We start from the raw sequence: 14350 nt of genomic DNA, 5'->3' as shown, positions 1-14350 counted from the left end.
CGCACTTGGTCACCATAGGATTTGTGGAAAACACTAATATGAGGCAACATTTCTGAGACCTCAAAATAGAAAGGTAGCATAACTTAGAACCTCAAAGTTCTGTATTGTATTGTATTGGTGGACTAAAGCAAGGAGATTAATATCTTGGCTTTCTACTTCCTCTTTTCTGAAGAATAAGAATATGCTTATATATTTAATATAGTTGATACTGTGATGCAGCGGAATTGTACCTTTTTCACCACTGCCAAAAATTTGCTTCTGTGTCTCCATTCTTACAGTCAAGGTCTTGTAGTTGTTTGGGAGTTAAATCAAGAGCGTCGTGGGAAACCAGAACGAATTTATGTGTCTTCAGAACACAAAGGCCGGAAAGTTACAGCTCTCTGTTGGGATACAGCTATTCTTAGAGTATTTGTAGGTGATCATTTGGGGAAAGTTTCTGCCATCAAACTCAACACTTCTAAGCAAACAAAGGTGAGAACCAGTTCAGTGCTTTGTGTAAGTGGGTGAATATATAAGGTGTTGTCTTACAGAATTTCAATTAAAGAACACAGTTTGATCTGTATGTCTTGCGGAGTTATCTGGGGCCCAGACTATTAACTTTGAGAAAACTTGTTTGCGTGTAGTATGTATGGTACCCTGGTTTATCTTGGTCATGTTGCAGAATGGCTGTGAGCTAACTTTCATAATTTGCATGTTCTCTATCACATTACTCCATAATTCACCTGGATGGCCCACTTAAATAAAGTGTTCTTTAATAGTTGGCTGTCAAGGAAGAACAGATGCCTGTTTGTTAGTTACGTGAATAAAATGGCAGACGTGGAGGAATGCTCAGTTGCCCAGGCTCCTATTCTCCTGGTCCCCATTTCGAAGAAATTCTTGAGTGCAGGTATACTTTCTTCCAGGATGAATGTAACTTGTGAATGAAATCTTAAAGGTACCCCCTGGATTGGGCTCAGCAGTGTGGGTCCTGAGGCTTCCTGGAATGCTCCAGTTTGTCATTAAGACAGCGGACCTTCTTCTCACTGTCCTCCTTTTCCAAAGCTGTTACATCAGAAGTGGGGAACTTGTTTCTCATTGGCTTATTTCCTTGGAGGATTGTGGCAGATTAGAAGAGATCTGAATACCATTGCCTAATTATTTTAGTTAACACATTATAGTATTCTTGATGTGTTAATGAAATATTCATGATGACCCATCACAGTTACCACTTGATTCATAATGTATTTTTCATCCAAAATACATTTGGGATTCTTAGCCCTAGTTTGTCTTTTTTTCCAAGTGGAGAAGTACTGTCTACAGGTAAACAATTCTCTCTCATATTCCGAGACTTATTTCGTCTTTTTCATTCCAACTGTAAGAATAGATAATCACAAACAGAGCCTTAAGAATCCTCCTCTTCTGGGCTTCCCTGGTGGTCTAGTGGTTGAGAATCTGCCTGCCAAAGCAGGGGTCATGGGTTTGATCCCTGGTCTGGGAAGTTCCCACATGCCACGGAGGAACTAAGCTCCTAGTGCCACAACTACTGAGTCAGTGCTCTAGAGCCCATGAGCCACAATCCCGGAGCGACAGGAGCTGCAACTGCCGAAGCCCATGTGCCAAAAATAAATTAAAAAAAAAAAAAAGAATCCTCCTCTTCAGTTACATAGAAAATTATTTCACGAAATGAATGGATGAAACTTTGATAGTCTAACAGGCAAATTAATTTTGGTCCGTTTAAAATTTCTGTTTTGCCCTCTAAGCTGTTTTCATTTAAAAGGTAAAGAGAGGAAGATTATGTGTATACATAAAGATAAATTTTATTTTCTTGTCACGTCCCCTTTAGGCAGCTGCTGCCTTTGTGATGTTCCCTGTTCAGACAATAACGACAGTTGATTCCTGTGTTGTTCAGTTAGATTATTTGGATGGAAGACTACTTGTATCTTCGCTTACTCGATCCTTCTTGTGTGACACTGAGAGGTATGCTTACTAACCATGAGTCATTGGAAATATAGAATTTCAGAACTGGAAGGGACTTAGAAGTCATCTCGCCCAGTTTCTTCAATTCAGTTATACAGATATTAATAAGGAACCAGCTCTGTGCAAGTTGATGCTAGAGAGCAGAGAGGATATAGATGAGAGTCCAGTGGGTGACTAAGGCAAATACTCCATTCTACCAAGAAGCCTGGTCTAAGTGCCATGAAGGAAGGCTGAACAAAGGCCTGTTGCTGCATGGGGAATCAGGGAGTCTTCTTTGATTGAGTTTGTTGTTATTGTTGAAATTGGCTGTGTAGTTGTTTTTTTTTTTTTTCTTTTGCTGGAAAAGCAAGAGACTTTTTGGGAAAGGTGCCCAGGTGGAGAACAAGGATAATGGAACCCAGGAGAACTGCTCTCCCACATGGCTCAGAAGCTCAGGTTTTATGGTGATAGGGAATTTTGCTGTGTATTTAATAGAATTTTACTAAAAGGTAAAATTGGGTGAAGAATAATTGAAAACTTTGTGAAGCTGACAATTATTTAATGAAATCTCAAGGGTCAAGCCAAAAGACCTGTGAATGGCAAAGGAATGTGTTGGTGGTGGCTGTGAAATACCAGAACAGAACGGGAAGTGGCTTGAAATGAATAAATCTTGTGTATCATTGTGCTTAAGTTCCTCAGCCGTTCTCACTGCATAGAAATATTCACTGCCCCCCACCCTCCCTTTTCCCTTCCAGTAGCCTTGACCAGCTACCATATTCCTCTGAACCCATTCCCTCTTTTAGAAATTTATTATGGAGAATTTTGAGCACATATAAAAGAAGAGAGAATTGCTTAATAACCCCCTGTGAGTCCGCCAGCCAGCTTCAGTAACTTGATGAGGAGGTTTAGTAGGTGAAGTTTGAAGGCACAGGGGTAGGAGGGGTGAGGCTGTTCTAGTAGGAAGGTACAGCCTCTTGGGGAGCAGCGAAAAAGAATTAGGCATATTCCAAGATGTGTCCAGCTGGCTTGAGATGGGAGTTGCTGGGGATCACATTGGTAAGTTTGCACCATACTGAGAGTGACAGCTCTAAATGTCACTCTAACTAAGTACATGGGCTCTCAGATCATTTTAAGGAAGTGTACGTGTGGAAAATCAGGGTTTGGAAATTGGTCCTCTTAGAACTATCCAGGATTGGAAACTTTTTATGTCTTTCTGGGGGTTCTTCTATCTCGTGAGACAGTGAGGAGAGGTTGCACTTTGTTGTCTTGGGATGAGAAAGACTTGTGGAAATGAGACCAGAAATAGCAGGTTGCAGGTGTCTGGTATCAGAACCTAGGTATACAGCTATGGAGCAAGGCTTTGAGACGCAAAGGGTCCGTTTACCCGGAATTAGTAGGAAGGGGGATGTACTTGGTTCTGACTTATTTCAGACTGTGGATCAGTGATGAAGTTAGACTTACAGAACTGGACATCATCCAGTGTCACCTGTTCATTTTTAGCCTAGACCTAGTGAGTAATAGAGCTTGCCTGACATCACACAGCTGGAGGAGGCAGAATAGAATCTTTCTGTCTTGACTTTGTGCTTTTTCTGTACCTCAGTTACCTCTAGTATATCCTTTGACATTGGACCTTTTAGCCATTAAATCTACCCTTGAGATTTTGATAAAATATTAATTAACCTCACAAATTTCATAAATATTCTTCATCTGTGGTTTTTCCTGTTTACCACATAGTCCAGTTCAGAAATTTGACTAACATTCTGACAAGTGGTCAGAACACTGGACTGAATTAACACCTTCCTGGGGTTGTTTTGAGAATCTAGTGAAATGGTATAAAGAGCTAAATAAATGGAGGTTTATTTATTTATTTATTTATTTTTTGGAGGTTTATTTTTATCTCTGTGCAGTATAATTGCTAATTTCCATTTCACAGGATTGTGACTAGAGTTGGTTATGAGGATAGCCAACTGCAAAAATAACATGTTTTAGAAATGCCTTCTTCATTAGCTAGAATTCAGTTTGGGGGAACATGGATAGTATAATAATTAAAATCTTTTATTTATATTAAAGTTCTGTTTGTTTCAACCTATGTTCCTTTCCAAACAAACATTTTTTTTGTTCAAACCAAGGCTCCTGATAACTAACCAAAGTGAGATAGGAGGTTGCTTTTCCTGCTACTTTCTGTCAGTATTGTTAATGAGCTTTACTAGAAGAATATGGATGTGAAAGTGCTTTGAAGTGCGTACAGAGCAATAGAAGTAGTTATGAACATAAGTTCATTACTTATGTTCCTTATTTGGGAAATAAAATACATTTCTGGCTTATTTTAGTTAATCCTTAAAACTATTCTTCTAGTAAAGCTGATGTTTTGTTTTATCCATGAAGCAAGTTAAGTGCAGGGTGTGTGTGTGGGTGCTAAGTCGCTTCAGTCGTGTCTGACTCTTTGCGACCCTATGGACTGTAGCCTGCCAGGCTCCTCCGTCCATGGGGATTCTCTAGACAAGAATACTGGAGGATTCTAGACAAGAATCCTCCTCCAGGGATCTTCCCTACCTAGGGATCAAAATCCCTACCCAGGGATCGAACCAGAGTCTCTTATGTCTCCTACGTTGGCAGGTGGGTTCTTTACCACTAGCACCTACTGCTCAAGTAGACACCACTACCACATACAGTGGGGTGAATGCTTTGAAAACATGGCATGGGAAGCCTGAAATTCTGCTTGTAGGAGTCAGAGAAGACTGTCAGAGGAGGAAGGATGGAGTTAGCTCGTGAAAAATAAAGGAGTGTTTGGGAAGAGCCATACTTGTATGTGCTGTTCTTTTATATATCTAGTTCGTGTAATCCTAAGGGAACGGAATGTTCCAAGGTACAGACTTCCAGAAGGACTTAGCGTTTTGAGGAAAGAGTGAGGCGTTTATTGGGTATTTGTGACAGACGAGTGGCCTGGAGACAGGATTGGAGAGTAGATGAGTGGCCTCCACAGGGTAGCTGAAAAGCAACGTGAGCAGTCAGTAGGATTTAAGGGTGTAGGAAATGGTTTGGTAGCACTCATCTTTTAGTTTTGAAAAAGAGCCTTCACATTAACTCTGACCCTCATTCTGTGGCTAATAAACTGAGTACTAACCTGAAGTGTTTTGCTTCCTGTAACAGAAATAGTTAATGGCAAATGAGAGTTGTAACCCTGTTTTGATCTTTCCATTCTGTTGTTCGTTCCAGTAAATTGCTAATAGGAAGAAAGGGAGGATGTTGTGGTGGGGTTATTATAGCCATGCGGATTTGCAGTGCCAGTGCTTTTGACGTTTCTGTCAGTAAACATGATTTCTCTTTTTTCGTGGGGGGTATTAGAGAAAAATTTTGGAAAATTGGAAACAAGGAAAGAGATGGAGAATATGGAGCTTGTTTCTTCCCGGGAAGGTGCTCTGCAGGCCAGCAGCCCCTAATATACTGTGCTCGCCCTGGCTCCAGGATGTGGGAGGTGAACTTTGATGGAGAAGTTTTAAGCACACATCAGTTTAAGAAACTCCTCTCCTCACCACCTCTTCCTGTGATTAATCCAAGGTAATGACTTGTATGTTCAGCAGAAAGTATTTGAGGAACTTACATGGGTTGGAGGTTGGGTTGAAACCTCTGACGTTCTATATGCAGCAAAGATTTTATCATACCTTTTAAGAGTGAAATAGAATTTTTTTAAAAAGATTCAGAGAAACCTAAAAGTCTTTAATCAATTATTTTTTGTATGGTTAAAGCAAATTGAACAAGAGCAAATACAGTGAACTGGCTCTTGAATTTGTTTTGTAGGCAGAAATTTTCCTGTGTATTGAAAAAGATACTTTTATATTGTGATTAAATCATTAATCATGTTTACTTCCTAGATCAGAACCTCAGTATGATCATACAATTGGATCTTCCCAGTCTTTGTCTTTCCCCAAACTTTTACATCTTAGGTAAGTTTCTCTCTTTGAGCCTTTAAAAAAAAAAAAAGACAACTTCATCTGTTTCTTGTTCAGAGGCAGTTAGCTTTTTAAGTTTGTTTTTGTACTAAATCATTTTTAGAGAATCAGGAAACGACTGTGTAAAGTGCTATATATAAGAGGAATGAAAAAAAAGCATAGAAATACACTTCCCTTTCTGTTTTGAACTGCCCTAAACCACTTGAACACTTTATAGTTGTTGGGTACATCTGACAACTAGAGCTCAGAGCTATAGGTACACATTCTTTCATAACCTCCCCTCCCTGGTGGAATACAACAATGAAAGCAAGCCTCAGACCGGAATCTGCTGCATATGTATGTTTCTTAGCAAGCAGGTGCAAAAGTAGTTGTAGAGTTTGTTCTTGTAAACATGAAATTTCAGCTCCCTGTTCTTTAGTTGCTTTGCATGAAAGATCTGCTCAAGCTGGATCCAGCCAGCCATGTTCTGACGTCAGAGTTTAGCTAGCTTTCTAGTTGGGTTAGGTACAAAAAAGTCTACTATTAAGTGGTAGCACAGAGTGCCACTGAGAGCGGTTAGCTGCTGGGCTTGCCAGTTCTTCCAGCTCGTTCTACAAGCGTGGGAGTGCCCAGTGTATGGTTTCCAGTCAGCCTGTGTGTCTTGAGCTTCTCTTATTTCAGCAATAGGATATTATTTCTAATATCCCTTAGGCTAATTAACAAGATCTTTAATGCAGATTCAGGAAACATTCTGTAGAGCTCTTACAGGGTAGTCTGGAGTTTGGCTCCTGATTGAGTTTTTCAAAGGCTAAGTAACCTCTCTTTGAATGTAATTAAAAAAACAAAAAACAAAGCACTTGAAATGTCAACTAATCACCCCTAACTAATGTATGTATATGTTGCACTACCTACACTGAAATATTTGGAAGTCAATTGTAAAGAGTGTAACTCTTTGATAAATCCATAATTTATCCTGAAAGTTAACTGGAGAAAGCTAGTTATTTGCTCATAGATGAAGCATATTAAAAACTCTTTCTTTATGGCACTTATCACAGTTTATCATTACATATTCAAATATATGTGAAAGTGAAAGTGAAGTCGCTCAGTCGTGTCCGACTCTTTGTGGCCCTGTGGAAGGTAGCCTATCAGGCTCTGCCATCCATGGGATTTTCCAGGCAAGAATACTTATGCCTATCTTATTCCTAGACAGTAAGGTCCATGAGGGCTTGGTGTCTGTTTTATTTACTGTGTTTTTTTCAATGTTTGGCATAATGCCTGGTACATCATAGACACTTAAACATTTGTTGACTGTGGTGTGGGGTGTAGGGGGAAGTTCCTTACCCAAGAGTATGTTTTTTAATGGTAAGGCCACAGTCTGCGTGGTTCTCCTGGTAGTGTTAGTTTTTTGAGTTAAGCTATTTAAAGCTCCCGTTAGAGCTCCTGCCTAGCTAACGAAGCCCTGCATGATCTGGCTCTGCCTACTCCTCAGCTTAAGTAGTAATTAGTGCCACTTTGAAGCCTTGCCTGACTCCTCCGGTGGCTTACATCAGACGCTTGCTCCTTTGCATCCTTGTCACTTTTGTTCATTTCTCCGTCACCATCCTGTCTCATGTACTGTGCATCTCCATCCCAGCACCACGCTGTTAGCTCCTTCACTGTTGGCACAGTGCTCGGCACGTAGAAAGTTCTCAAATAATGACTAAATAAAAAAGTCAGTAAGAGGACTTTTTGTTACCTTTCCCCCCCCATTTGTGTATCATCATAACTTTCACTGTTACACCCACGAATCCCATGAGGAAATCCCACGAGGAAGCAAATTTGTATACTTAATTTCCTTTTGGGTACACTGATACCACTTTCCTGTTTTTAACTTAAAAAAAAAAAAAAAAATTTGTATTTATTTACTTGGCTGTGCTGGGTCTCGGTTGTGGCTCGCAGGATCTTTGATCTGCATTGCGGGCTCTTTCATTTCATCGTGTGAGCTCTTAGTTGTGCATGTGGGCTCTAGCTCCCCGACCGGGGATTGAACCTGGGACCCCTGCGTTGGGAGTGTGGAGTCTAAGCCTCAGGACCACCAGGGAAATCCCTCCCTTCTTTAACTTTTCACACAATGTTGTTAGGCTTGTGTCACTTTTTGTTTATTATAAGGGGATGAAGGGCTGTATAAATTACAAAGTCTCAGCTCTTATGTAATTCCCCCTCCCCTGCCCCATCCCATATCTATTTTACAGAATTTTTCCAAGCTGAGTATGAAGTTCAGTATCAAAAACATGATCCTGTGTGTCTGTATTCAGGGATCTTCTGGTCTGACTTTTTTTTTTCCCCTCTGGCTCCTAAAGGCAACCTTCCAATTTTAGTTTTAACTATGGTTCTGACCATTTCTTTCTTCTTTGTGACAAAGGTTACTTTCCTGTAGGGACAGAAATCTGATCTTATATTGGCAAAATGTTTAATATTTGTGTGATGACCCAGTTCCTGTTAAATATCACTTTTGGTTTTGTAACCACCTGGTACCTACCATTTGTAGTGCACTTGGAGGCATAAACTAAATAAAAGTCCCTGTTCTCAAGATCATAATTTTTGGAGAGATACAGTTTATTTCTAGAAAATGTTTAACAGCAATCAAAAGTAAGAGTTGTGAGCAATGGCTGAGGGCTGTCAGGGAGGATTTCAAAGGGGAGTAAAACCGCTGCTAATCCTGAGAGGTGGTTAGGATAAGAATGTTATATATGGAGAAAGCTCTGACCAGGAACAGGAAGTAGGAATTACCAGTGGTGTATAAAAAAGCAATAGCAGCCTGGAGAGAGTAAGTGAGGTATACGAACAAAGGAATATAGAAGGAAGTGAGCTAAGAGAGAGTGCCAGAGGACTGGAAGGGAGGTGGATGAAGAAGCATGTCCAGAGTCTAGGAAAGTGAGATTCAGGAAGGAGGGAACAATGTGCAGGGTTGGCCTCTGCTTGGGGCTCAAGAAGAAAAATGAAGAAGGAGGCTATTGGGTTTGGCAGCTAGAAAATCTGTGACTTTTCAAGACTGTAGATAAGTGGAATGTTCGGGATTCCAGATAACAGTGGGTGGGTCATTGAGGCTCAGTGAGGGTAGAAGTAGATTCTGTGAGGTGTAGAGAAAAAAGTCCAGATTTTGGACCCAGACTCCTTGGGATAAATTTGGACTCTTGTATATTCATGCTGAATGGCCTTTGACATATTATGTATCTCTCTGGGCTTCAGTTTTTCTTTTTTACAAAATAGGAATAATGCTTCTATCTTGATGAGTTGCTGCAAGGTTAAATAATACAGGTATAGCTTTTCATTAAAAAAAAAAACCAAAAAAAACCTCCCAGAGTTGACTGGGAGTTTTCAACCTTTTATTGCCCACATAAAACTAAGGACATCAAAGTATTTCCCTCCCTAAAAGTAGCTCACCAGAGCAGTGAGGAATGGTAAAATGTTATGTTTAGTCTTTGTTTTAAATGGGCCCCTGTCATACTAGATCTGGAAGGTTTAGATATTTTAACAAACATCAGGTAAGATATCAGCCTTTTATTTTTGTAGAAGATATTTAGTGTATCTGAATTTTTCCCATTTTGGCATCATGTTATGTTATGGTGGGCTCTTGTCACAGACAAAAAAGAGGTGATAGGACATGATTAGCCTAATTGACTGTTGGGTTTTCTCTGTACAGGCAGATCTTGCTTTAATAGCTAATGTGAGGATCTGAATTCAGGGAATTACATCATAAACTTCTGATTCCGAGCAGACCAGAATTCTCTTGACCTCTTCCATGTTTTCTTGCAGTGAGCATTGTGTGCTGACTTGGACAGAAAGAGGAATTTATATTTTCATTCCTCAGAATGTTCAAGTTCTTCTTTGGAGTGAAGTCAAAGGTAATTGTGTTTTTTTTTCTTATATAATTTTTAATCGCATGCTTGTGAAAGATTTAATTATTGTAGGAGGATTCTCTTGCAGTGTAAGAAGTAGAAAGTAGAAAGAGGTGACATTTCTTTTAAAGATTAATGTCATAGGTGTATTCCATTATAAGATACTTCCCAAGTATACATTTGTGAATTTATAGTTAGTTATTTTAAATAAAATTTTCATTTATTCTTAAGTATTAGCAACCACTGCTAAGGATTGAATGGGTTAATTTTCCCCTTCTACTTACCCTTAATCTTTATCTCTTTTAGAAACCTTGCTTTAACTCCTGTTTTGTGGCTTAATAATTCAGGGTTGACATATTGGGGAGTCCCTGAGTTAATAAATACTCTTCGTGTGCAAAAAACAGGGCAGGGGGCAGGGGAGGGGGGATTTTGAAAAGTCCTTATGGGGGCAATAGCTATTTTATGTGGCTGAGGCAAAGAGTATCAGTCACTGTGTTATTCAGGTTTAAACCAAAAACAAAAGAAATAAATCTAGCATTTTTAGTATGATTGCCCAGAGATTGTATCTTGACTTACGAGTCATTTTGTACTTTGTAAAAACATAAAAAAGATAAAGGAACCATTATCTCATGATCTGATCAACATTGATTTCTTGTGAATTAAGTTTCCTGAGGGTCTCCTGTGAAAACTAGTGTTTTAGATTCTTTCATGACGTTCTGCCAAGACAGGTATTTTTTTAGGAATAGTTTGTTGGTTTACATATGTGTTAAAGTCTGTTCATTGACATCAAATTTGTTACTCTCAGAAATGTGATAGTCTGGTCTCAAAAGTGCCCTTCTTTTCACAAAAAAATAGCATTTTTAAACATAGGGTTTTAGATCAGACAGGTATTCCTCTTATTCTTGATCTTTTTAGAATAGTGTCTAAAATATGATTTTCTCATTGAAATGAAAATATAAAAATAGAGGTGAAATTCAATCAAACCAAACCATATAAAATGAATATATTAAAGTAATTTCGTCCAGTCACAAAAATGGAAAAATATTTGGTTAGCATCCTGCATGTTCACCCCTATGATTTTTGTAGATATTCAGGATGTGGCTGTTTGCAAGAATGAGCTATTCTGTCTACACCTGAATGGGAAGGTCTCACATCTCTCCCTGTTGTCTGTGGAGCGCTGTGTGGAACGTCTGATAAGGAGAGGCCTGTGGAACCTGGCTGCTCGAACTTGCTGTCTTTTCCAGAATTCTGTCATTGCCAGCAGAGTGAGTCGGAGAGCTTACATGTTCATCTGGGTTGTTAAGATCATTCTAGCTTTCGGGATTATGCTACACAGTTGCTTGTATTTATTAGTTTGCAGGGGGCTTCACAGGTGGCTGAGGGGTAAAGAATCTGTCTGCCAATGCAGGAGATGTGAGTTTGACCCTTGGGTGGGGAAGAGCCCCTGGAGGAGGGCATGACAACCCACTCCAGTATTCTTGCCTGGAAAATCCCATGGACAGAGGAGCCTGGTGGGCTACAGTCCATAGGGTTGCAAAGAGCTGGACACAACTGAGCAACTGTGAACAGCACATTAGCTTGCAGATCAAGCAGTAAGAAATCCCCAAAGGAAGCGTGACCTAGAAGTCCGGGATGGGGAGTGGGGGTGAGAAAAACTGTACCTGTGTGTGTTAGTCACTTAGTGATGTCCTACTCTTTGTGACCCCACGGACTGTAGCTCTCCAGGCTCCTCTGTCCATGGAATTCTCCAGGCAAGAATACTGGAGTGGGTAGTCATTCCCTTTTCCAGGGGATCTTCCCGATCCAGGGATCAAACCTGGGTCTTCCACCTTACAGGCAGGTTCTTCACTATCTGAGCCATCAGGGAAGCCCCCAAATAAAATTTACCAACAAATTTATATTAGTTTCCAGCCTTGTTTTAAGTGAAATTATTATGTGTGCAGTAACTCTTAATTAAATGTTTAATTCCTAAGAAAATTCCCATTAAGTCTTTCACTAGCTTTAAAGCCCTTTTAAAGCACCTTTGAGGTTTTATGTTCTATGTTAGACCTCTGTCAATGTATTGGCAATTTGAAGATGAAATTAGTTCCAAATGGAAAGCTCTCCTATTGGATTTCTACTTGTCATTTTTATTAGGGAAGAAAAACTTTAACTGTAGATAAATTGGAACACTTGAAATCTCAGCTGGACTTAACAACCTATGGTGATCTAATTTCCCAACTGGAAGAGTTAATTTTAAAATTGGAGCCTTTGGATTCAGCGTGTAGCAGTAGAAGAAGCTCCATTTCATCACATGTAGGTATTCGCACTTTTCAAAGGGCTTTGCTGTACAGTGAGATGTTCTCCATTAGGTTGTCCTCACTTAACTTCCAGGATCCCCAAACTTAACTTCTTTCCAATGTTTATACTGGAGGGGAGTTGGCGGGTGTCAAGAGGGGCTTGCTTTCAGCTCTTGGACAGCCCTCTGAAGCACCTCTTTATGTGTGTCTTAGAGCTGCGTTTTGTTTTGTCATTGTTTATTATATCTTGTTTGAAAATGTACATTATGTAGCCTTCAGGACAAGTTAAATTGCCCCTAGTATGTGGTTTCAGATGCTTCATGTTAGCTTGAGTCTCAGGGCAGCTCAGGATCGTCTCGTTTAATCCTCATTCTCACTGCCAGGCTTCATTCTCACTGCCAGGCTTTGTGGAGTCTGGCTAGAGAAATCTGGTCGCATGATGCCGCAGGCACGTGAGAGGGACCTGGCTGCCAGGTGCCTAGACCTTGCTCACCGTTTTGTTCTAATAAGCCATAATTGTCATTAATGACTTGTTTCTTTTAGTGTTGACTTTTTCCTTAAAAGAGCTATATCGTGTTATAAACATTTTAGTTTTTCTTTAATTCTCTTTCTTTCTAGGAAAGTTTCAGCATCTTGGACTCTGGTATTTATCGCATCATTAATAGTAGAAGAGGCAGTCAGTCAGATGAGGACTCTTGTTCCCTTCATAGCCAAACGCTCTCAGAAGATGAGAGACTTAAAGAGTTCGCCTCACATCAAGAAGAGGACCAACCAGATCATTGCTGTGGCTCCCAGGGAAGTGAAGGTGAGGAAAGGAAAGTGTTTTTATTGATTGCTGATGTGAAGCAGTTATTTTCTGTGGCTTCTTTTTTTTTCTACAAGGTGTTAATAATTTTTATTAAGTTGATAGACTTTCCATCCAGACTTATTGATCTCTTCACCATTAGAGGAATGGGTTTATGTTTAGTTGGAATTTTTCCCTCTCATGTTTAAGCTAACTAAATTTGGTAAAGTTCCTAATTTTGATCTTGTATTAAAGTGCAGGAAAGGCTAAGAGAGGAAGTCATTAACCAAAAGAGTGGAACAATTTTATCCTAACTAACTGAATTATTTTTCATTAGGAATGAAAAATTACTACAGTTTTGGGGGTCATTGCCTTCACTTTTCGATGTTCAAGTATTCCTGTGGCCGAACTCTTGAGAAGAGATTAATAGAGACTCTAACCTTCCTTTATGACTATGGGGATTCAGGGTTAGTAGGAAAAACTAAGGTACCTGTCTAAGTGTTTTATATGTGGACCATCTTGGGCATCTTGTAAACCTGTGTTCCACTCATTTGTATTTGGGTCAGTTGTGATTTTGGTATTGAATCTTTTATTTCCTTTGGTTTATTCATTTCAGAATTTCTTTAAAGATTAAAAAACTCTTCATGTGATGAGATTTTGTTTCTTTTCCCTGATTCCATTCATCCAGACAACGTTTCTCACGCATCAGTGACGTTTGAGACGGATAAAAGTGAAACTTTTCTCCCCTTCGGCATTCCGTTATCATTTCATTCTCCATCTCCTCTTGTGTCTCTTCAGGCTGTCAAGGAAAGGTAAGCTCGTTAGTCTTGTCATTTAATCCTATTTCTGGTTTTACTTCTGTTGTCATATTAGGCATGTCTGTGCTGAGTATAGAAAGACATTTTAAATGACTTAAAAGGAAGTCACTAGGTTATTCCTCATATAGCCTGTTATATGAAGTTGTTAAACTTCTCATTTCCATTTTGGGGAATTTAACTACCCTCAAGATTGTTAGAGTAGCTGGATATTTGAGTTATTACAAATGGGTTTCCCACCCCCACCCTCCCCCTCAGACTGAGCAAAAGTTTTAAAAATCTTTTTTTGCCCTCATCCCTGATAGGAAAAGTTTCCACATAGCATTAGTCATTTCTTAATCATTTCTCAGTTTGGGCTCAGAGTTGGAGACTCCTCAGAAATCTTTCTAACTACTCTGTGGGCCTGGGATTGACCATGAAAGAGAAGACTTTGTGCCAGGGCTGCTAATCTGAGTTCTACTGGATACATATTTGCTTTCCAAGAAGGATAAATGTGACAAGTTAGCAGCTGAGTTTCATGAAGAAGTTCTATGACTAGGATGATCACATGCAGAAACATTGCAGGCACAGCTGGAATTAAAGACCTTTTCTTTAGGGCTGAATCAAAGTAGTTCAGTAAATGATGTGCATCCTTTTTATATTATAAAATTTGTGTGGGCCTTATGTGAAATATGTAGTTTGATTAGGGAAGTTACAATAGACAGAGTCTTGTTAGTAAGTCCCAGTTCCC

General features: G+C 39.6%; 1 protein-coding gene across 4 annotated transcripts in view; it reads left to right on the top strand.

The window, feature by feature from the left end:
- HPS5 (HPS5 biogenesis of lysosomal organelles complex 2 subunit 2) overlaps window positions 1-14350 on the top strand; it is a 41524-nt gene that overhangs the window by 9791 nt on the left and 17383 nt on the right. For 2 of the 4 annotated variants that reach the window (XM_043874695.1, XM_043874687.1), the window contains exons 5-13: window positions 279-471; window positions 1823-1956; window positions 5281-5493; window positions 5808-5879; window positions 9660-9748; window positions 10829-11007; window positions 11879-12037; window positions 12640-12826; window positions 13494-13617. In XM_043874695.1, coding sequence (XP_043730630.1) covers window positions 279-471; window positions 1823-1956; window positions 5281-5493; window positions 5808-5879; window positions 9660-9748; window positions 10829-11007; window positions 11879-12037; window positions 12640-12826; window positions 13494-13617 — 1350 coding nt within the window. The remainder of the gene's footprint in view (window positions 1-278; window positions 472-1822; window positions 1957-5280; window positions 5494-5807; window positions 5880-9659; window positions 9749-10828; window positions 11008-11878; window positions 12038-12639; window positions 12827-13493; window positions 13618-14350) is intronic. The other 2 variants (XM_043874702.1, XM_043874712.1) reach the window with 2 other exon arrangements.

Source organism: Cervus elaphus, chromosome 2 (genome assembly GCF_910594005.1).
Source record: "Cervus elaphus chromosome 2, mCerEla1.1, whole genome shotgun sequence".
Taxonomy (NCBI): domain Eukaryota; kingdom Metazoa; phylum Chordata; class Mammalia; order Artiodactyla; family Cervidae; genus Cervus; species Cervus elaphus.
This window is presented reverse-complemented; position numbering and strand designations above follow the sequence as displayed.